Source organism: Dinoponera quadriceps, unplaced genomic scaffold (genome assembly GCF_001313825.1).
Source record: "Dinoponera quadriceps isolate SergipeBrazil2010 unplaced genomic scaffold, ASM131382v1 scaffold1565, whole genome shotgun sequence".
Classification (NCBI taxonomy): domain Eukaryota; kingdom Metazoa; phylum Arthropoda; class Insecta; order Hymenoptera; family Formicidae; genus Dinoponera; species Dinoponera quadriceps.
The window spans coordinates 2,000,485-2,022,420 of NW_014556124.1; the positions used below are offsets into that span (position 1 = coordinate 2,000,485).

The 21,936-nt window shown below is 48.4% G+C and overlaps 4 protein-coding genes across 5 annotated transcripts in view; 2 read left to right on the forward strand and 2 right to left on the reverse strand.

Annotated features, from left to right (window-relative positions):
• The window catches only part of LOC106746819 (G protein-coupled receptor kinase 1), a 29,923-nt gene extending 20,958 nt beyond the window's left edge, over positions 1 to 8,965 (forward strand). Inside the window, exons 3-15 of one of the 2 annotated variants that reach the window (XM_014623873.1) lie at positions 1,888 to 1,961; positions 2,073 to 2,174; positions 3,125 to 3,199; positions 3,299 to 3,360; positions 3,490 to 3,541; positions 3,938 to 4,129; positions 4,281 to 4,588; positions 5,371 to 5,545; positions 5,657 to 6,034; positions 6,146 to 6,200; positions 6,466 to 6,614; positions 6,709 to 6,801; positions 7,537 to 8,965. In XM_014623873.1, coding sequence (XP_014479359.1) covers positions 1,888 to 1,961; positions 2,073 to 2,174; positions 3,125 to 3,199; positions 3,299 to 3,360; positions 3,490 to 3,541; positions 3,938 to 4,129; positions 4,281 to 4,588; positions 5,371 to 5,545; positions 5,657 to 6,034; positions 6,146 to 6,200; positions 6,466 to 6,614; positions 6,709 to 6,801; positions 7,537 to 7,695 — 1,874 coding nt within the window. In that variant the 3' untranslated portion in view covers positions 7,696 to 8,965. Of the gene's footprint in view, positions 1 to 1,887; positions 1,962 to 2,072; positions 2,175 to 3,124; positions 3,200 to 3,298; positions 3,542 to 3,937; positions 4,130 to 4,280; positions 4,589 to 5,370; positions 5,546 to 5,656; positions 6,035 to 6,145; positions 6,201 to 6,465; positions 6,615 to 6,708; positions 6,802 to 7,536 lie in introns of both variants that reach the window. The other variant, XM_014623872.1, reaches the window with a different exon arrangement.
• A 76-nt stretch (positions 8,966 to 9,041) lies between these two features.
• On the reverse strand, positions 9,042 to 15,448 carry LOC106746654. The gene is made up of 9 exons (XM_014623450.1): positions 15,132 to 15,448; positions 14,833 to 14,988; positions 13,843 to 14,175; positions 13,328 to 13,428; positions 12,969 to 13,230; positions 11,727 to 11,826; positions 11,421 to 11,617; positions 11,176 to 11,335; positions 9,042 to 10,535 (listed from the first exon to the last, which is right to left on the reverse strand). The coding sequence occupies exons 1-9, from the start codon at positions 15,201 to 15,203 to the stop codon at positions 10,120 to 10,122; spliced, it is 1,797 nt and encodes a 598-aa protein (XP_014478936.1). The 5' UTR covers positions 15,204 to 15,448; the 3' UTR covers positions 9,042 to 10,119.
• A 753-nt stretch (positions 15,449 to 16,201) lies between these two features.
• On the reverse strand, positions 16,202 to 20,249 carry LOC106746756. Its single transcript, XM_014623740.1, has 5 exons — positions 19,501 to 20,249; positions 19,173 to 19,255; positions 17,316 to 17,518; positions 17,102 to 17,221; positions 16,202 to 16,407 (listed from the first exon to the last, which is right to left on the reverse strand). The coding sequence occupies exons 1-5, from the start codon at positions 19,579 to 19,581 to the stop codon at positions 16,274 to 16,276; spliced, it is 621 nt and encodes a 206-aa protein (XP_014479226.1). The 5' UTR covers positions 19,582 to 20,249; the 3' UTR covers positions 16,202 to 16,273.
• LOC106746655 (mediator of RNA polymerase II transcription subunit 13) overlaps positions 20,006 to 21,936 on the forward strand; it is a 41,119-nt gene continuing 39,188 nt past the window's right edge. The window contains exon 1 of the mRNA XM_014623451.1: positions 20,006 to 20,074. Within this exon, the coding sequence (XP_014478937.1) occupies positions 20,006 to 20,074 (69 nt within the window). The remainder of the gene's footprint in view (positions 20,075 to 21,936) is intronic.

A 21,936-nucleotide genomic window follows, 5' to 3' on the forward strand; every position in this document is an offset into this window, starting at 1 on the left:
TAGATGACAAAAATACAATAAAGTTTTATCAACCGATTTTAAATATAATTGCAGTAAAATACTTTGAAAAACGTCCGGGCGTTTTGAAAATCCACCTTACCATTAAAGGATTAAAACTATATAAGTCTTTGCCTCGCGACTCTCTCGCGGCCTTTTTGACTTCTCTTTGAGATCTTCGGGAAGACGAAGGAGGGAAGTCGGGATGGTAGTACGCGGTGGGATCTCCGTCGGTTCGTAAACTCCGCGAGAGAACACGATTATCGAGAGCGCGCGCGCGCGCGCGGCGTCGAGAATACGCGTCGTACCACTCCGGCAGCCAGCGCGTCTTCTCTTTTTTTATTTGTGTTCAATAAAATGTCACAATATATGCGATGCCACTTCTCCCCGATATTAGCATATTCTTTCCGATTGACGCAAATATATAAGATGCGTGCATGCATTATTCATAGGACAAACATAGCTGCGGTTGCGTTATTGTACGCGGAATAATTCTCTCGCGACTCCTCCTCGTCACCGGCGTCGTTGTCGTCGTCGTCGTCGTCAAGTCGCGAGAACTCCGATATACTTGCGAATAGTGTCGGGAAAGATATGAGGTTTCTCATATCTAAATGAGATTAGGTGCAATTACGATTAACCATCTAGATTAACCAGGCAGATGAGAAAATAAACTTACATTTTTCTTAAATACTTAGATAAAGAGGGATTTTTATTTAGCCACGAATTTTTTATATTTTAGATATAGGATAAGCTTCAGGTATGACGAGATATATTTTTACTTATATCTAGATATATTAACGTTATCTAAACAATCAACGACAAATTGCTTAATTTCCGTTTCTACTTTTTCTCATTTTCTTTATGCTTGTAATCAGGATTGTGGCAATGTACAACAAATATTAAAATTATTTGTATCTTAGGGGAAATAAAATATACAAAAAAGTTTAGCCTCTTTATTTGATGGAGAACAAAATATATAATGAAAAATAATGAAAAATTTACGATAACGTTAATATTGTTCTTTATTATTTAAAATGTCCGGATTTAAATGTAACAACCCTCGTTATGGCTCATAACACGTCTGACACGCATGATTCCGTGTGTACTTCGTATATTATGATAAATTTTCACTTCTTCATAACATTATCTTATTAGATAATAGATATAGTACTTTCACTTAGATACAGATATCAGATGACGGACTATTTTTTTCTATTGGATGAATAATTCAAATATAGGTATTAGATGACTTATTTTGTATCTAGATGCATACCTATATATATATATATATATATATATATATATAATTATCTATATATAATTAAATACATCCCAACACTGCTCGCGAGTGTCGTGCGCGTTCATCCGCGTCAGATAATTCGACAGAGGTAATCGAATCGCGTTTAATAAATCGCACTAATTGAATGTATTTAACCTGTGTCGCTGTGCGTGCGCGCGCGTGGCACCGTTTTACTCCGTTATAGAACGTTAATTCGTGCACAGAGTGAATTTTCATTCCCTATCGCAAATTAGTCCTGATTAACGCGATCTAATAATACGTTCGATTTTACCGTTATGGAATCACGCAAATTGATTGCGAGATGACCTGGGAAAGGCGTTACCCTTTATCAGACAATTTGCGTGGACGGGTGTCTGTGTCGTTTATATATATATATATATAATATATATAAACGTAAGCATGTATATTTATCGTCTGCCGATTGTTATTTTCCGGGTAGAGAGTAGAACGTAGTAATGTAAAAGCGACCGCGGCGGCGACGTCGTAGTCGTCGTCGTTGCCTCTAAAGCGCGCGCGGCGCCGAAACGATGATACTGATCACTGAAAAGTTCGCCCGATGTTCAAGCCAAACTCCACGTGTGTACTTCCAGGTTACCTTTTATTCAAAGACTTCTGCGAGACTGTAGCGGAGGATCCGATTCCGCAACTTAGGTTTTACGAAGAGGTTCGTGTTTTAACAACCCGCTACACTAGTTAAGTTCCGAGTAGTAGCAGTCGCGCGGTACGCCGACGCCGAGCCAAGTCCATAAAGGAATTTTACGTTTCTGCATTGTAGATCAAAGCGTACGAGAAGCTCGAGTGTCCGGAGGACAGGAGAAAACTCGCCAGGGAGATTTACGACAACTACATTATGAAGGAGTTGCTGGCGCATTCTCACGTGAGTAAGCCGGCACGTTCCGCTCTTCCTTCCGCGCGCACGGTGACCGAACGGAAGAGGAATTTCCCTTTGTCGAAGACGAGTCTGAGTCGAGGACGGCTGCGTCGTCATGCGATCGAAAGCGACTCGTCATCTTGGAAGCAGATAGAGCGAGAGATAGAAAGAGAGAGAGAGAGAAAGAGAGAGCGTTTATGGACACTCTATCCGGAAAAAATGAATCTTAAATCAAGAATAGATATTCTCATGTATCTGGGTACCGGTTCGTTGTCTCAGTGTTCGTGTCCTTCCCTTTTTATGAACTTTCAAGCCGTACTATGAAAAGAACTCGTTATATGTTAAGTTATCTGAAGATAAACCTGGGAAGATAAGAGTGAGTGTTATTTTTTCCTCAAACGGCCTTGGTTCCTCTCAGAATTTGATAAAAAACAAATCTCTCACTTTTCGTCACTATTTTGATGTCTAAAAAGTCACTTTTTCCCACTTTTTCTGCTAAAAAAATAAACTGTCGCTATTTCAGCTTTTCGTTCTGGTGATTGGATGAAAGCACTGAATGATGAAAGAAATACATATGTATGAATATAAATATATTATATCATGTGAGATAGTTAAATTCATCAATCAAGCCTGATATCAATTAGTAGTCGGTCGGTGTACGCAGCTAAGAGAAGAGTTCGTTTCTAAAAGTAATTAAAGAGAGACAGAGATAATTTTACAACACGTTACGCGATGACGTTTTCCTTCTCTTTTTTCTCTCCTTCGCTCGCGAACGTTTTCGTTTCTCCTTCGAGTGACGAAGGCTTCTCAATTTTGGTCATCGATCATACTCGTGGAGGACGACAAAGAGAGAGAGAGAGAGAGAGAAAGAGAGAGAGATTCTCTATTGCCGTCTACGACGTAACGACGTAACGAGTAATTAACGAGATACAAAGCGGCGCGTCTGTCTTTTGCAGGAATACTCGCAGGAGGCGGTGTCACATGTGCACAAATATCTAATGAAAAACGAAGTTCCAGTCAACCTGTTCGAGGTAGGTGATCGATTTCGCAGTTTCGTTTAGCGTGTGCGCTTATACGCGCCGGCGATGAGATAAGACGGGGGATCAAAGAGAGTGTATTTCTATTTGTAGCCGTACATTGAGGAAATTTTCAATCACCTGCGAGGGGAGCCGTTTAAGAAATTTTTGGAAAGGTATACACATAACGGTGTTCAAAACACCGACCGGCAAGATACGCGTAATTCGGCGCCGATTTACACCGAAGTACGCGCGAGTCGATGTGACGTCTGTGTGTCTAAAAAAAAATGTTCCTATGTTTCTAGCGACAAGTACACCCGATTCTGTCAGTGGAAGAACCTCGAGCTGAATATTCAGGTATAAATCACGTATTCCCATCAGTCGTCATAGAGGAGTTACTTTAAGGTAGTTGTATCGCTCAGAACGCTGGATATTCAGGCTGACGATATTAAGGGGCTCACTGGCATGGAGAGGAGGGGGGGGGGAGAATTTGTCCTTATGCCTGTGAAGGGACTCTTACATTAAGCTCAAGGAACACGTGTAAAAAAAAATGTGACGTACAGTCGCAAGTATCTCGGCTTCCGGACGGTCGATCGTTTCCTAATCGCTTCCTAATCGGGTCGTACTCAAATCCACATCGTGCAAGTTCCAAACGAATCGTCGAGAAACTCATTCTATGCTCGCAACCTCACACGTTATAAGAGCCCCGGCCGAGATCACGAATTATCACATGCATCGATGATGAAATTGCAGCTGACGATGAGCGACTTCAGCGTGCACCGGATAATAGGAAGGGGCGGCTTCGGCGAGGTGTACGGTTGCCGGAAAGCAGACACCGGCAAGATGTACGCCATGAAATGCCTGGACAAGAAACGCATCAAGATGAAGCAGGGTGAAACGTTAGCGCTTAACGAGAGGATAATGCTCTCGCTAGTCAGCACCGGGGTGAGTGTGTTTACCCTTCACTTCTTCGTGGCGCGACGGTGGTGGTGGTGGTGATGGTGGTGGTGGGTCCACCCTGAGTCGCGCGAACGAAGGGCGCACGTGGGCTTGGGAGTTTCACGCGACAATACGAGATACTCATCACGATCCGCAGATGGACTGCCCGTTCATAGTGTGCATGACGTACGCCTTTCACACGGCCGACAAGCTGTGCTTCATACTGGACCTGATGAACGGCGGCGACCTGCACTACCACCTGAGCCAGCACGGGGTCTTCAACGAGCCGGAGATGAAGTTCTACGCCGCGGAGGTGATATTAGGCCTCGAGCACATGCACCGCAGGTACATCGTCTATCGCGACCTGAAACCGGCGAACATACTCCTGGACGAGCACGGCCACGTGAGGATATCGGACCTCGGATTGGCCTGCGATTTCTCCAAGAAGAAGCCCCATGCGAGCGTGTGAGTAGCGTGTGTCGCGATCGGCGCCTTCCTCGCTCCCGCGAGGAAGCGGCGGGAGGGACGATCCTCGCGGTGTGACGCAACGCTCTCGAAAGCCCGTATTAATAGTCGATACTTGAAACTTGTTTCGGACGAGACACTCGGATTGATTGAATTCGGAATTAGATGTGAGGTTTTTTTTATTTTTTTTGGGGGGGGGTGGTCGAATAGCGTTTACACAGACGTAACGTCAGACGTATCCTGCAATTCGAGTGGAGATCTCGGATCTAATCTTTGAATCCGAGCATCTCACGTGAGACGAATTTCAAGCGGCGATTATTAATACAGACCTTCCCCCCTCTCTTTTTCCCGCCCGTTCTCAATGACAAGCTTCTTTGCTCTTTCACTTTTTTCATTCCCGCGGTATTACGTTGACACTTTTTCACATATATTATTATTATCATTATACATAAACAGGATATTCCTATAATGGCTTCTATGCGTTCCCACGTAAACAAAGCTGACACTTTCTCAGTGACCGATTGAGTACATTGAACGTAATTAAGTTTGACATATCAGGGCGTGCGATTGCGCCTCCAAGTATCGTGCTGAGGAATAACAGATCGGCGTGGATCTTTCTACGGTGATAAATGCAGTGATAAGAGATTTCGGTTGCTGTAATATCGCAGCTCTTATTTATCGCGCTCTTGAAAGAGGAAGGGGGGTGGCAGTGCCCCGGAGCGGAAATAAATGTATCTGACCATCTGCCTGCCTATCTTTCTCTAAGAATATTTTCGTAACAGCGGCACGCACGGATACATGGCGCCGGAGGTGCTCTCGAAGGGCACCGCGTACGACTCGAGCGCGGACTGGTTCTCGTTCGGCTGTATGCTGTACAAGCTGCTGAAAGGACACAGCCCGTTCAGGCAACACAAGACCAAGGACAAGCACGAGATCGATCGTATGACGTTGACCATGGTGCGTTGAGAAGAGCGGAAACTCCCGTGCTCGACTCGATCTCTCTCTTTCTCTCTTTCTCTCTCTCGCTTCTCTCGGCTCGCCATCAATTGACTGGTGTCCGTCTTGCAGAACGTGGAGCTGCCGGAGACGTTCTCTCGGGAATTGCGTTCGCTACTGGAGGGCCTGCTTCAACGGGACATCAACAATCGGCTCGGCTGCCGCGGGAACGGCGCGGACGAGCTGAAGGAGCACCCGTTCTTCGGCGGCATCGACTGGCAGCAGGTGTACCTGCAGAAGTACACGCCGCCCCTGATCCCGCCGCGCGGCGAAGTAAACGCTGCGGACGCCTTCGACATCGGCTCGTTCGACGAGGAGGACACCAAGGGCATCAAGCTGACCGACGCCGATCAGGATCTGTACAAAAACTTTCCTCTGGTCATCTCGGAGAGATGGCAGGCTGAAGTGGCCGAGACTGTGTTCGAGACAATCAATAACGAGGCCGACAAGGTGCGCGATTAATAATTCATCTTGTGTATATGTCCAATGTATTTTTATATTCGTCACACCGCGTCTCGCGCGCGCGGTGAACGCGCTGTCATCTTTTCTGTTGCGTTGCAGCTGGAAAATAAGAAGAAGGCGAAGCAGAAGCAGCACTTTGACGCGGATGAAAAGGGTAAGTGTCTGCGATGAAAAGAGTATTGTGCGCCGACGCTTGTAAAATAGCTGCCCAACTGGGCGCTCGTTCTATGTCTCTCCCCCCTCTCTCTCCCTCCCTCCCTCTCCCTCTCTCTTTTTCTCTCTCTCTCTCTCTCTCTCTCTCTCTTTCTTTCTTACGCAAAGAGAGACGCGCTTGTCCGCCTAGTTAGATAACTCCGCTTCTAAGACGTCACTCGTATGCGTATCAATGCAAAACGCCGATGACTACGTGCTTCTTGCAGGTTCGGATTGTATATTGCACGGTTACATAAGGAAATTAGGAGGCCCGTTCGCGAGCACATGGCAGACGCGCTACGCGAAACTCTATCCGAATCGGTTAGAGTTACACCCGGAGTCCGCGACCAAGCCCGAGCTCGTGTTTCTCGACCAGGTGAGAGACGTAACAAGTGCGCGTTTTTTTTCCGTCGGTCGCGCTCAATCACGCGAGACGAAAAAGAGGAGAATTAAAATGTGCTTCTTCCCAGGTCGAGGAAGTCGGGGCGGACCTCCAGCACGTGAAGGGCGAACAGTGCATCGTAGTACGTACGAGAGACGCGAAGATCGTACTTACAAACGCCGTGAGTGAACCTGTTTAATTCTACCTTGCGTGTCGTTTATGCGATATTAACCCTCGCATAACGTCACAACAAGGTCAGGTCAGATCCGACCGGATCTATATTTTAATGTTTTCGCGCACGCGTTATGTTTCAGATGTCTTATGTATATTATTATTATTGTATATATACAGGGTGTTCCTTAAGTATCCAGCTATATTCAAGGGAGCGATTCTTTGGTTTATTTCAAGTAGAAAAAGTTTATAACAAGTATATAAACATATATATATATATATATAATGAAAAGTAGCTTTATCATAGTATTCTGAAAATTCTCGAGATCGGCTACAAGAATCTACAGTCAAAAATAGAGGTTTTTATTCAAAAATTTCAAGTTAATTTTTATATGATTTTAACAACGCTGTCCAAAGTCACACTGATATTGTTATGTAATGCGTCACATGAAACACAACTTTGACATGGAACATTCTTCCCGAAAATATACACTCTGTATACATTTCGCGATATATTTCACTCACTTATAAATATTTATCAACTTATTACGAGAACGAAAGGTGTCTAGTGGAAGAAATTAATTCAAGAAAAACTAAAAAATGCTTCCACCGGTCGGATCCGACCTACCTTGTCTTAAGTGTGACGCACGAATCTTGTTATTCGAGGATTAACCTTGCCTATAAAATACGCTAAATACGATAACACGCGATTAACTCTTTCTCCCTTCCCCCTCGCCAATCGTAGGACGAGATAAGCTTGAAGGAATGGGCGCTCTCGTTAAGATCGGCGCACAAATGCTCAATGGAGATGCTCGGCAATATGGCGAGGAAAGCGGGCAAGATCTACGGGACTGAGCGGGACCCCGTGATCCCGGCGACGCAGCGATCCACGAACGGCAACTAGCCCATCGTCGGTGTCAAGTGCGACGCACCGTCATACTCCACCAGTCCCACTGCCCCGCAGCAGCGACAGCAACAACTTTTTTTATACTAAACGGGTGTAACGGAGGAGAGCAGCGCGCACGATGGGAGAGAAGCATTTGAAGGCAGGGCGAATATCTCTCCGTCGTAAACGCGGCAAGGCGGCCCGCCCCCTACACTCCCCCTCTCCCGCCCCCTTCCGCGGAGGAAGCAGCATCGACTCGCCGCTCAGCGACGCGCAAGCGGATGACGGTGGTCCCTCTCTCTCTCTTGGCACAGACTCGAAGACGCGTGAGAAACGTCCCGTGGAGGAAGTCCCGTTGTGTGTACGGCGGATAGCGCTGCGCTGTATCATAGAGACTTTAGCCAAGTAGTGTTGTATCGTACATCGTGCGTACATGTACGTTCCCAGGGCCACGAGCAGGTAGGCGCGCGCGAACGAGCGTGTGCCCACGCAAACAACATATACACATTCTCTCACACACACACACACACACACACGTACACACAGGAACACACATCCAACCCGCGGCTCTTCTGGTCACTGGCGCGGCTGCCCGCGCGTAGGCATCGTTATATTTGTACGTTAGCTGTATGTGCAATTTGACGTAGCGACTAGCAGCGACCGAGCCCCGAGAAGAGAAGCCCGGCGACGTGATCGGGCGACGGACAAAAATTCAATATGGGCACGGTGAACACATCACGGTGAGACACCCGGTAGCGTATTATTCTGGTGATGTTGTACCAGCACCGCGTGGATCCCAGCAGATGGGGTGTGCCAGCGGCGGGGGCGGGAAAGTCGTCGAGCTTCTTCTCGGTTTCAATGCAGCTCGGAACGGTGGTGTGTCCAGTGAGAGAACGAGTTTTCTCGAGAAACAAGTTCTCGATCATCGGTCGTCGTGTTTCGAGCCGCGTTTCGGAAGAAGAAAGTCGCGACGGCCTTTCCGTCCATGACCGTACGCTCGTCGACCGCGCAACGGTTCTTCGCGCGCGCGCGTTCCCTCCGGACGGAGGTGGGAACGCGTCGGACGGTCGGACGATTGCGAGGGCTACTCCTGGGCTCTCGCGTGTGTAATCGGTAATCGTTGTGACGGTGGGCGAATGACAGTACACGATGTAAATAGAGCGCCGCCTCCTTTCATTATACTCTTATCTCAGGTTTCACCTGAGATAAAAATATACTTGCGTTTTTCTCGAATCCTCTGCTGCACCCGTGACGTCGGATGTGTGTCTCGTATGCCGTCACTTCGGCTCCTATTGCAATTGATTATCGTGCAAGTTCGCGAGCAGACTCGCCCGGGAGAAGCGTGTGCGAGTTGCCGTTGCGCAGGCGAATGTACCGCTCTCATTTACTTAATTTATTTACTGACACACACACACACATACACATGCACACATGTACACGAACCGGTTTTATATTATCCCTATCGACATTACAAAAGTGATCCATTATTTATTATGTTGTTAAATGAGAGAATGGAAGAGAGTGAAAGGGAGAGAGTGAGAGGGAGAGAGAGAAAGAAAGAAAGGAAGAGAGCACGAACCAGAGAACTCGTTTGTATATTAGCCAAAAAAAAAGAAAGAAAAAAAGAAGGAATGAAACAAGTGGATCGAGTACCGACGCCAATGTGTGTACGCTCGAGTGGATGTGGACGCGAATCCGCTCCGGCAATAAAATGTGCGATGAACGTAGATTGAGGAGGCTTTCTTTCGTCCCGCATCTCGTGTTGTCGAATAGACCGCTAAAAATGGACGAGTAAGTATTCGTTCATTGCGTTTGCGGACGGATCGTAATCCTTGCCTCAACGCGCGTCGCGCGAGACAACGCCGACGTACATGAGATTAATTAACGTTCGACCTATATTACAGAGTTCTACGAGAGAGTGAATTACATATCAGTGTCGAGACGAGAGAGGAAATTGAGAACTACGGTCCATTTTTTATACTGAAAATAAAGAGAGAGAGAAAGAGAGAGAGAGAGAGAGAGGAACGAGATGCACTTGTGGACGGTTTCATTTCGACGTAATAATTAACGCGTATTAACGGGCAAGGTAAAAGTAGGTATATCTGGTAATAGAGTCATCATAATTCGTAATCTTATTATTATGAACGAAGTGACGCTCATACTTTTGTATATGTCTTCGCTTGGAATATCAAACTCTATCGTACAACCGCTGTGCAAAACGTCGAAATATACATATATATATATATATATATATAAAAGGGGAAAAAATATATATATAGGGTTCATTTGTAGAACCGCGAAGAAGTTTTATTTTAGGCTTATACGCATTAAACAATAATCATAACTACTAAACGCGTCGCGAGACTTACGATACATTATAAAGCTAGCGATCACTGTGATAAAGAAAAAAAAAAGGATAATGCATAAGAGATTCCCGTCATTTTATCTGTCACGAATCTCCTTCAACAATAACGCCAACGTAGAGTCGACTGACCCGGCTGACCTGAGTCTCCGTTCCAGAGCTTCGAAGTCCGCTTGCTCGAGCCACGTGGGCGGGTCGCTCGCCTTCGGCGGCAGAGGACACAGCAGCCTCTCGACGACGGCGCATAAACCGCACCACTCCCTGAAGTTCAACGACTCCGTTATCTCTCCTAGCACGGTCCTAAGATAAGACCGTTGCTCGTCCGTCAACGCCTTCCCGACCACTTCCTGAAGGGCCTCTTCGACATCGTTCGGCGAGACACGCCGTTCTTCCTGCGACGTTTCCTCGTTGAATCTTGCAAATATCCGGCCGAATATCAGCTTCCTACCTGACGTCACGCACACGTGCTTGCTGAGGTACCGCAGAGGCGTCAGTCCTGCAACGATCCGCAATTCCTGACGACGTGTCATCTTTCGACGGTCTTCCGTGAAACGAGCAAATTGTCCAGCACACTTCACCCTTTCGTGCCCCCGCCAAAATAACAGATCCAATATGGCGGGGTTTAGTAATTTTATCTTCAGTGTGCTTTGTCTATATATGCCAGAATGGATTCTTTATTACATATTTTCGAGACGCAATACTTGGTTCCCTCGGACTCAGTTTTATATCAATAACTTCAGATTCGTAATCACCGACCTCCGTTATACTGAAAGTTCGCCATTTTAAATTTAATTACTTCAACTTCACATTCGTGTAATCAGCAACTTCGACGATGCTCTACATAAGCAACGTACATCGAAAAATTGACGAAATTTTGTCCTTTGCGTCCGCCATATTAGACTCGGCATTTTCGAATTATACCAATTTAATGTCAGATTTGCATTCAGTGACCTCGGGGACCCTAATAACGACACTAACGCGAATTTCACTCGTGACCGATTTCTCCGGGGTACGAAGGGGTTGGATCCGCGCTCGCCTTGATCGAGAATTCCGTCTTCGCTTAATCGCGACTCCCCGCGTAAGCGTTTCCGAACATCGAGTGAGCGAGAAACGTGACTGAAAATATTCATACGTACCGCAGAGACTCTGACCGCCGAGTAACTCGAAACGCGCCACTTGACGGGAGAATATTCGGGGTGCGTTTTGCGCTGACAGGCCGGCACTGGTCAGGCGAGATCCGCGCGAATACGAAACGTCGCCTTTCACCCTCAGTGCCTCCTCCAGGGCGATCCGCCTCTGAGACAGTCGAGTTATCCCACGTCAGAAGAAAGGAATCTCCACCCCCCTTCCGTCAAAATGTTCGATTCGAGTTTTCGCTCACTTTGATCGAGAATTCCGCCTCCACCTTGTCGCGGTCCAGCTCTCTGCACAGGTGCTTCAGAATGTCGGCCGCGAGGAAACTCGGAGGCATCGTGTGAGAACTCGCGACTGGCGCCGGCGATTTTTTGGGGGCCGCGCCATCGCCGGTTTCGGCCGCATTTGCTGTACGAAGCCTGTCAGAATTTTGCGAAAAAGTTCCTCGCGATCAATCGAACTTTTCACTCGGTGGTACGGATAGGCGGCAGCACCGGTGAAAAGCGCTGTAACTGGAAACTTTTTCGCAGGCAAATTATTCGCATCTTCCTACTGTTCCCCGGAGATTCTCGATTCCCAATTGCTAGAAATGAGGGTAATAAAGCTTCCCAGTCAGGTAACACAGCGACGTTGTAGGACGTAGATACGACGTTCTCTGACGTTCAATATGACGTTTCGTATGACGTCGCCACTGTGCTACTTAAGTCGGTTATCTCCGGCACCATATTGGTTGCATGACGTGAGAGGCGAGACATAATATATGTAATAATGCAACACGCGGTAAATTTCTTGCAACATGTAGCTTGATCTTCTACTTTTCCCTGAGAAATACAGTAGTTTCGCAATTCTGAAATCTACAAAATACGCGGTCGAAATCTGATGTCACGTAGAATCGCAAAATATTATTCGTGAAATAACGGCGCGTTTTTCAGCTATTATCAGCTGTCACGCCTGAGTATGGCTGAAAAATGCACCGTTATTTCACGAATTATATTTTTTTGATTCAACGTGACACGTCGGACAAACGTGTCAGTTTGCGGCATATTTTACAGGTTTCCACCCGAACAGCGCAAAACTTAAAACCGGGACATAAGACGTCTATAGGACGTCTTAAAGATGTCTTATATCTCAGTTTTAGATTTTGTGCTGGGCGGATAATAAAACTATTACGTTTCTTCAGGGAAAACTAAAAGGTGAAGCTAGATATGCCGCAAGATATTTACTGTATATCATTTCTCATCTATAATCAATATGGCTGCCGGAGATAACCGAGCCTTAAGTATGAATGTAAAATAAACGTGCGAACCACGCTCGTATCAGAATTATCACTGATCGTCACGAGACATGCTACTGTCGAGATAAGACAATACTGGCGAGCTATTATTCGATCGAGAAGACCGTTGCAACGCTTTTCGCCGATATCGTTGGTACAATTGCAAACGTATATATATCTGTGTGATGGATCTCTAACATACATGCACAGACATGCGTCCTGTCCGCAGGGTGAAGCCGGAAATTGGCAGTTTGAGACAGAGTGAAAAGTTATTTTGATTCGATTGCTTTCTCGCTCGTGATATTTACTTAATTAATATTATACGCATGCAATTATGTCACGTATTTCGCCGACTAATTGGGATCTTGACGATCGTACCAAGACAGAATGAGAAAGCAGCTGAATCAAAGCGACTTCTCTCGCTCTGTTTCAAACTGCCAACTTCCGGCATCCTCGCTCGCTGCTGCAGCAGAAATATACGAGTGCTTGGTCTGAGTCTACACGACGCGTTTCGATGGATACTGACGATGGTCGTCTCGATCCGTCTCCGATTTGCGAGACCTGCGTCACTGTCGGCTCGAGCGGATCGCGAACTTCCGTTTGTTGGCCGTACGTCGAGCCCCTCCTGCACTTTCTTTTACGCAACCGCTTTCCCCGCCGCCGAATAATTACGGGCCGCTCGCTGCCGCTGTCGGCCTCCTCCCTCGCTCCCTCGTCGTCCCTGGACGAACTCTTATTCACAGGCAGCGGCAACGTTACTTCACGAAGGACGAAGAACGATGTTCTCGGCGAGAACACGGCGGGAGGTAAACGAACTCACCGTTTCGCATCTTTCGGCGATCGGCGAGGGAGGCGACGGAGGCGGCGGCGCCGGTGCCAACGACAAATGCCGCGGGATCGGCTTACTGACGAATATCTCGCTCTTCCGGGGCGTCGGCGGCGGCTCGAGCGTAAGTGCGTGCCAGCTGAAGGTCTCGCTCTCCTGAAAGCCGTACATTAACGTATTGCATTGTAATTGTGCGAAAGGATTTTTAATTCCGTGCAACCGGTATAACGAGTGTAGTGCCAACAAATTTGCGGTAAAACAGAACGACTCCAGGATCCCCATAAAAGGTCGTCTACGATAGCTGTAAAGTATGCAGTAAGGCGTGAACAGTAAACTAATTGCCCGAGAAAAAAGCACACATAATCATTTTTTCCCGGATGATCAACTGGGTTCATACATTCCAAAAATCAATCGACTGTGGTTGGTCAATTAGCTTACTGCTTACGTCTTACTTTATACGATTATCATAGACGATCCTTAAGACCTCGCAGTAGATCGCAGCGGATCGGGTGTGCGTTTGCAATCGGCCTACCCTCAGAGAGCTACTAGCAACATTAGTCTACCGACCACTTGGTGGTGGCGCGAATTCGCGGCGCGAAGATCGAGGACCAGGGTGGTGCGTTCGCGCGGATTACAGGTCGCCGGTAAATCTTCCTGGGTCGCCGCGCGATTGGTCAACGCCGGCCCACTGGCGAGCGTGGGCGCCGGGGTCGGAGGTCGCGAGTCGGTCTCCGTGTATTTCCGGAAGAGCTCCTCGGGCACGGCAGTCGCCTCGGTATTGCAGCCATCGCCACCTCCGACATTTCCAGCCACCTCACCGCCACCCCCGCCGCCGCCCGCCATCAAACTCGTCCGTATCATCTCCATCTCCTCCGGCAGCAAGAGCGCTTTTCCTTCGGTCGCCTAATTAGGAAAAAGTACGCGGCCTTTAAAATTTATACACCGACACTCGCAAGCGTTAAATGTATATCTTGTTCTCTCTTTCTCTCTTCTGAAGATGTGATACCGTGAAATCGATACTAATATTGGAATGGGTGTCTAATTAAGAATATCGATATCATTGGTGTACATCGTTAGTATATCTTTTTCTTTCTCCTAGGGATCTTGTGATACCATGAAAGTATCGACACTAATTTCATTGAAACGGATATCAAATCAAGAGTATCGATATCATTAGTGATACCAGTATCAGTAATATTTGAGACCGCCTTGAAATAAGGGTATATTTACGAATATATCATCCAACAACGGAACACAGTCAAACTGTCTTTTGATTTGTAACGAATCAACTGATATCTAGGTCTCTAACCGACACGCCACGATATTTAAAACTCAAACTCGCCGATATATCAGAATACCGGACACCAAATAACCGCGTATCGACATTGCCAAATATCGATACGAGCCGGAACATAGTCTGAAAAAGAACAGCGCTGATGCGGGCGAAAATATCGAAGGGGAATATCGGTGCGAAAATATGCGGTATTGAAAGAGAAATATTGATACCAGCGTTATATCGGTAGTATCATAACATCCCTATCCCCTTCCTCCTTCTCTTACCCATGTGTCTTTGGCGCGTCGCACCACCTCCTTCGCTTCGCAATCCGCCGGGTGGTTGCACAGCACCGAGCAGCCGTAGGGATATGGATTGAAGAGGCCGGCGAACGGTCGAAGAGCGAACGGCGCCGCTTTCGTGCAGCCCGACAATTGCACGCTCTACGTGAACGCATACGTGATCTCTTAATAAATGAAGAGAGTAGAGAGAGAGAGACGAACGGGGAATCGCTCGCTCGCTTGCACGCACACGTACGTATGTACAGTACACGCGATTCGTTCGCGCAGCGTGATTACTATATTACCTTCGGCTTCGGCCGGTGAACCGGTCGAATTCGCGCCGACATGAGGCCGGTCGCGCTCGCAATCCCCGGCATCGCGTCCCGATTATTATTTCAGCGCTTTATCAAACGATGTATTTTTCAGCCGTTTCGCTACGGGCGGACGGGACCGTTTTCGCGGAGTTGAAACAATCACTGCACCGTCGCTGCTGCGGCACTCGTTTTCTCTCTCTACCTCCCTCTCATTCTCCGCAAACAAATCGCGCTCCGTTTGTTCGGTCTCCCGTCGATACCGCATCATCAACACGTTGCTACGAGCGTGGCCCGACGGGTCGATCGGGCCGAAGTTACGGTGCCGCACATGCCACAGGTCGCAGCCGTGCACGCGACCGCGCGCGCGTACGTGGCCCTCCCGCGACGCGAATTCGTGAACTTCGTCGGCTCGAGCGAGTTCTGCGCGTCCCGATATTCACCGCCTGTCACTGAAAACTCTACAGTTTACGTTAAGCGGGACGTACAATGAGAATTTAAGCTGTGAGCCTTAAGAAATTGATCAATCACAATTGATTATTCTTCTATAATTCGACTGTAATCGGTCAATTTCTTGAGGCTCAAAGCAACTATTGTAGACCGGGGCTCGCGTTCTACTGTAGATTCTCAATACTGATTTTTAAATATCAGAATGCGATCGAGGGAAAGAGGGAAATAACGGGGATCACGTGAAATTACGTCCACGTGGGTCTCAATATTCTCAACTCACTTATTGATAAGCGCCTCTAAAGTGGCTTAGAAACCTCCCGATTGGCTGAGAGGTCACACTCAAGGCGCTTTCATCGGCAAGAGTGAGCTGAGAATAGGGGCCATAATGTCCGGTTTTCTTAAAAATACGCGCGCTCAGAACGCCCTCAAGGGAAATAAGCTGCTCAATTACGGCGATGCGCCGCGACTGTTAATTTCCACGGAAGCCGTCGATGCGCGAACGGCGATCAGAAATATCGCCCCGTATTTTCGCAAGGGGATCGATGAAATCACGCTTCCGATTTCGCACCGCACATGCAATTCGTGTCGTGTAAGAAATTCATCAACTCGTGACATTCCTAGTTTTGTCGGTTTAGTCGACGTTTAGTTTATTAATGATACATATGAAAGTTAAAGCTTTCAGCATGTTAAATTTTCAACATTTCGTCCAACCATGGATTCTCTTGCTGGTGTCCGGGGTATTTCTTCTTGTACTTGAGACCGGTCACGATGGTCGAGCTCTTCGGGAAGGCGGTCTTGCCGTTGAACATTGTGTCGGTATCTATCGGGGAAAATGCGACAGCGTTTATGATCGTCACGAGACAATACAATAATATTGATAATAAATGACGATAATAATAATGGACGATACGAATTGTCATTGTTATTATTCTGTTAAATGAACGAGAAAGTATAATAATTCTTTCTTTTCTTTCTTACAATATAAAAAATAAATAATACATTTAACTTACAGAGACGATGTAATCGAAACCAGAGCGCGTATCATGGACTTGTTCGGAATCGATCGGAACTTTCAGTTTATTGCCTAGATTTTCCCTTGTATTTTATAGAAAATTGATCGTTTCCGATATCGGAATCAATTCCGTACGAGTCCATAATACGTGCCCAGTCACGAAACATTTACGATTTATATCTGTTTTTACCATCGGAATATCAACTCAACGGAATTGACCAATCGTATTGATCAGTTCAGCTAATTGGCCAATTTATCAATTCCGTTGAGCTAATCACTGATTATTAATCAACCGAAAGTTGGTGAAAGTTACCTCTAGGAAGCATGCCGATTAGTTTATCTCTAAGAACGTTTTGCGATATGTTAGAGAAATATTAATGAAAAAATCACAACCTAACATACACAATCGATTGATAGGCTGAAATGTTGCACAAAGTGTTTTATGAAAAGAAATGGAAAAATGAAAAAAAGAAAAAAATTATACGTATAGAAGACGTCTCACCTGGATGGAACCGATGATACTCTTTTTGAACATATAGATTCTCAGGCAACTTCATCCTACCCAACGCCTCGTACGGTGTCGCGGAGTCAACCGGTGTCAGATAAAATTGTCTCAAGTCCCCTGCGAAATTTATGCGACACTCGGGCATTATTCAATCGTTATTAATCTTGGTTGGAGCGCAAAGCACGAAAGAGTAACGAAAGTGTTCGCTAACCGATATTCTCGATGGTGTAAAGCTGCGAATTTGGCACGTTATGTTGAAATTCCTCCTCGCAGGCGACGAAAAGTTTAAAACGCATATTGGGATCTTCTAATTTCACATTGTCGTCCAAAGAGATCGCTTGGCTCTCGCAGAGCTTATCGAATCTCTCGGACGCGTCTTTGGGCGGTTCGTAAGACTTTTGTTGCCTCAGAAATCTGAAAAACATTCACACACGATATATCGCACGATATTTCGTTTTCGTGTCCTATCAATCCTGTTTTAAATCTTTATAATACCGAGGGTGGGGAGAAAATCTCGATTGCCCAATCTAAAGTAACTGTCAAAAAGCAATCGTCCCGTGTGTGATTATTTTATTTACATCGGCAAGATATAAGTTATCGCGAATTTTATGAACTTTGCAACGAAATCGCAGAGCATGTTTTCAAACTGTGGACATACTTGTATCGAGCAAAAACGAGGACCACAAATATGTGTATAGTTTTCATGACACATAGAGGAAAAGGTGATATTATGGTCCTCCCAATAAGCAAGAAACATTGAATCGATCTTTTGAAACATTGACGAAAGTGATCGTTACAGTTTCGATTAAAAATATCGATTATTAACAAAATTGTACAAAATACAAAGGCGAGCCACGACACCACCTTCTTCCTTGACATTGAATTTCCCAAAAATACGGATTCTCAAGACAGTCTCGAGATGAGCTCATCGATTTAATATTTGCCGAAAGAAAAATGAGGAGACGGGGAGAGAGGGCGGTAGAAGAAGGATCGGGAGAAATGTCTTTATTATCCGTCGCGTTTCGCCGCGACGAACGCGCCTCGTCGCGACTCCGCTTACTCGAGTTGTTAAACGTCATCTTCCCACGGCAGAGGCCGTCACGGCGAAACTCGCGCAAAACTTTTCGCAGCCGCGAAAAGATTGCTCTTTCGCGACGATATCCGACGTGACGCGCGCACGAGAGGCCGCGCGGGGACGCAGCGCCGAGAGAAAGGGGTAGGAGGGGGGAGAGGAGATCGATGTCCACTGATTGTACGGTGCTGCCATCGCGCGTGCTCTCTCTCGAGAATGTTACGATCGGTGTTGGCCAGTGCCGGCGCATTCGCAACGGTCGCCAAACGCCCTTGCCTGCACTTCAAGGCGGAGAGGAATTTTCTCGACGAATTTCCCGACACGTCCAAAATGGGGAAAGGCACATTTCCCATTCTTTTTTTTTTTTCAGAACAGGAAAAACTCGTTGCGCGCATATCGGATGCAGGCTGAACTCCATGGGAAAAAGTGCCTGCACTTTTTCCGAGTCGGTGACTGTAAGTCTGTTCGTTTTCGCTGCACCGCTGAACTAGTGTAATAAGTTTAAGTGAGTAAACATGTACTTGTCTCGCTTCAACTTATTGCGCTAGTTCAGTGGTGCAGCGAAAACGAACAAACCTTGTGTGTGTACGCGAAACTGAGCCTTTATTCTCGAAAAATGTGTGAAATATCATAGGAACGTTAAATTTTGCAGCGACTTTAGTTTCCCGGATTATCATGAGTACAACCTGTGCGCGGTAAATGTCGCGCATTCAACACCGAGTGGGGTCGGACCGTGCGAAAAGAAGCGTGCGTTCGACGTTCGCGAGATACCGTGCGCGACATTCTTCGCGAATTTTCGGGAACGAGGGCAATGGCACGGCACTGAGGACCTGTCAGATCCGCCGGGCGATTGGCCGAGGCGCGGCGGTAGCGGTGACAGACGGCAATATGGCCGCGGTGTAGCCTCAGTCAGTCAGGCAGCGGCAACGTTAGAACACGAGTTTCAGCGTTCGCCGGCGACGCTCGTCGTAGATCGCGCGAGCCGAATGTGCTTACCCGCGTGCGCCCAAAGACGCCCCGACGGAGTTGATCCTCGCCCGCACGTGTACCAGCTTCCTGGTGCGGGGGAACTCCTTCGCCTGGAAAAATGACGATCTCGTTAATGTCGGTGGCGCGCGTGTCGACTGGTCGCCGCGCTCGTGTCGAGTCCGCCGCCGCCGCGGCGACGGAACCGCTGTCTCGGTCGTCGTCGTCGTCATTATTGCGATCGTCGTCGCCGCGCGGCGTGTGACGTGGTGCTGCGGGCCTCGCGCGAATAGTGGCGTGCATTCGGTGTTCTGTGCGTGCGTGCGTGCTGCGAGAGTCGGGAGAGTGATTCACTGACCTTGTTACAGGCGGTGCGCACGATAATCGAGGTACTCTTGAGAGCGTTGGCGAACAAGCCATGCCTGATGAGCGCCGCCATCTTCTTCACACTCGTCGTCGTCGTCCCGCTGACACGGTGTTGTCAATAATAGTAGTAGTGGTGGTAGTGGCGGCAACCACAGCAATAGAAGCAATAGCAACGGTAACAGCAGCGGCGGCGGTGGCGGCGATAGCCGTCGAGGGGAACTGGAACTGCGGCAGTAAGCGTTAGAGGGCGCGCCCGGCGGCTGCGCTTGTTGTTTCCCATCGCCGCCCGCCGCCATTTTACGGTCGCCATTGAGAAGTGAAAACCCTCCTAAATGCACGAGTCGTGTGATTGAAGCGCGGCTCGCCGCCGTAGCCGCGGATTTCTCGCGAGTGCGATCGCCCCCGCCGGGATCTCTCGACGTCGAAGGCACGACCTCTCGCCGGACGCGCGCGTGTGTGTGTAGACTAATGCGTGCGCGGCGTACGATGGAGAAGCCATGACGCATCCGTCGCATCAAACCAACGGCGCCAGCCTGGAGGACTGCCACACGAATTTCTTCGCACTGGTGAGTGATCGTCGTCGTTCGATTCGCGGCCGGGATGGCCCCCGTGAGACGGCGACGGATCGTCCCGGCCCGTCCGCCGGCGAGCGACCCGACCGAGGGAACGTCGACGTCGCGACGTCCGCGAACGGCAGGGGGAGAGACGAGTTCGCGAGCGAAAACGGGACGACAACGGGCCCCGCTCTCTCTCGCCGGCATCGTCGCGCGCGCGCGCGCGCTAAAGAGAGAGAGAGAGAGATACGTCACGTCACGACGACGCGAGGGACCGACCGCGGGAGCGCGACCACCCGCTCTCATCAACGTCGCCTCCGAACGTTAACCTATATTTCGCGCGGCCAGTGCTCGCGCCATCGTCGACGTCGTCTCGTCGTAGTCGCTCTCTCGCGCGCGCTGCTGCTGTTGTGTATTGCCAGACTACCCCCCCTCTCCCTGTATGTCTCTCTCTTTTTCTGTCGGGTGTGCGTGTGACTACGCGGGTATCTATCCGCACGTCAGTGAGATTTGAGGTTTGTTTTGTCGTAGCCAATGTCATGCCTGATTCACGTCAGACCTCCGAACTGTCTTACGGTACGCCGTACACCGTACGCGAGACGGAGAGGAAAAGAGCGAAGCGAGCGAGCGTGTCTCTGTCTGTGTGATGCGTAAGCTGTGAGAGAGAGAGAGAGAGAGCAACGAGTGGGAGGAACGAGGAGGGGAGGAGGACGAGGAGTGACCGCGAGAGGAGAGCGAAGAGAGGGCGAGAACACACGGGCAGGCAGACACGCCGTGTCCCGTCGTTTCTTTTCTCTCTCTCTTTGGCTCGATCTTTCTCTCGTTCCTGCGTGTAACATCGCGCGGATTCTCGTGTCTTCGCACAAGGCGAGAGGGACATTTCATTCTCTCGTTATGTAGTCGAGCTGTGTTTATCGAGGTAGAACCCACGGCAGCGCAGCTCGACGAAAATTCCGAGGAAATCGCGGCGCTTCCCGCCTCCTTCCTCCCGACCCTTCTCGCGAGCGCGGGAGGAACAAGCGGAGGAAAAAGAAGAGAGAAGGAAGAGGAGGAGAAGGCGCGTGCGAGAACGGTGTGATCGTTCTTTCTCTCTCTCTCTCTCTCTCTCTCTCGCTCGCGTAACATTCCTTTCGCCTCGGAGACTTGTCGCGCGAGGAAGGCGCAACAACGTGCGGTGTCGCGCCGCCGCCGGTCGCCTCGCCGCCGAGAAAACTGTGTCAGCCGATGTTTGTTTCGCGAAGGTGAGACCGAGCGAGGTCTCGCGCGCGCCGTATCGGCCGTAGTGGCAACACAACACTGGCTTTTCGAACAAACGTGACCGTTTCTTCGAAGGAAACGTATATGAGCGAGAAGGAACAAGGAGGAAAGAAAGGAAGAAAGAAAGAAAGAGAGGGAGAGAGAGAGAGAAAGCAAGCTTGCTGCGTGCGTGCGTGCGTGCCTGAAGTCGATTAGGTACACAAGCGTACGCACGCGTCTGTCTACTACCTGCATACGCTTAGAATCTTTCCTCATCTCGCGCTTCCCTCCTCTTCCTCCACCGCCACCACCGCCAGCTTTTCTCCTCCTCTCCCGTCTCTATCTCGCACTCTATCTCGCTCTACGCGCGCGCCGCCGACTCGCGTATGCACGCACACACGGAATGACGCACGCAGCCGGACGACGAGGCTAACGGCGAGACAGACGCATTTTTCTGTCGTGCACGCCGCGTTCCCACAGAGTACACCTAAACGTCACTGCGAACGTACAACGCGCGCGCGCGCTCCTCCTCGCCTCACCTCTGAATGTCGCCGCGCTCCGTCACGGTTTATCTTACGAGCCGCGAGATCTCTTTTCGCTTCTTTCAACCACAATATGACAAATAACAAAATATATCA

Coding starts and splice junctions, on each gene's coding strand:
- LOC106746654 (XM_014623450.1), bottom strand. CDS start 15,203: ATGCCGGGGATTGCGAGCGCGACCGGCCTCATGTCGGCGCGAATTCGA. Junction 14,989..15,131: donor TTCACCGGCCGAAGCCGAAG/GTAATATAGTAA, acceptor GCGTTCACGTAG/AGCGTGCAATTGTCGGGCTG. Junction 11,618..11,726: donor TCGAGAATCTCCGGGGAACA/GTAGGAAGATGC, acceptor ATTGATCGCGAG/GAACTTTTTCGCAAAATTCT.
- LOC106746756 (XM_014623740.1), bottom strand. CDS start 19,581: ATGGCGGCGCTCATCAGGCATGGCTTGTTCGCCAACGCTCTCAAGAGT. Junction 19,256..19,500: donor TGCGCACCGCCTGTAACAAG/GTCAGTGAATCA, acceptor TCATTTTTCCAG/GCGAAGGAGTTCCCCCGCAC. Junction 17,519..19,172: donor GCGTCTTTGGGCGCACGCGG/GTAAGCACATTC, acceptor AATGTTTTTCAG/ATTTCTGAGGCAACAAAAGT.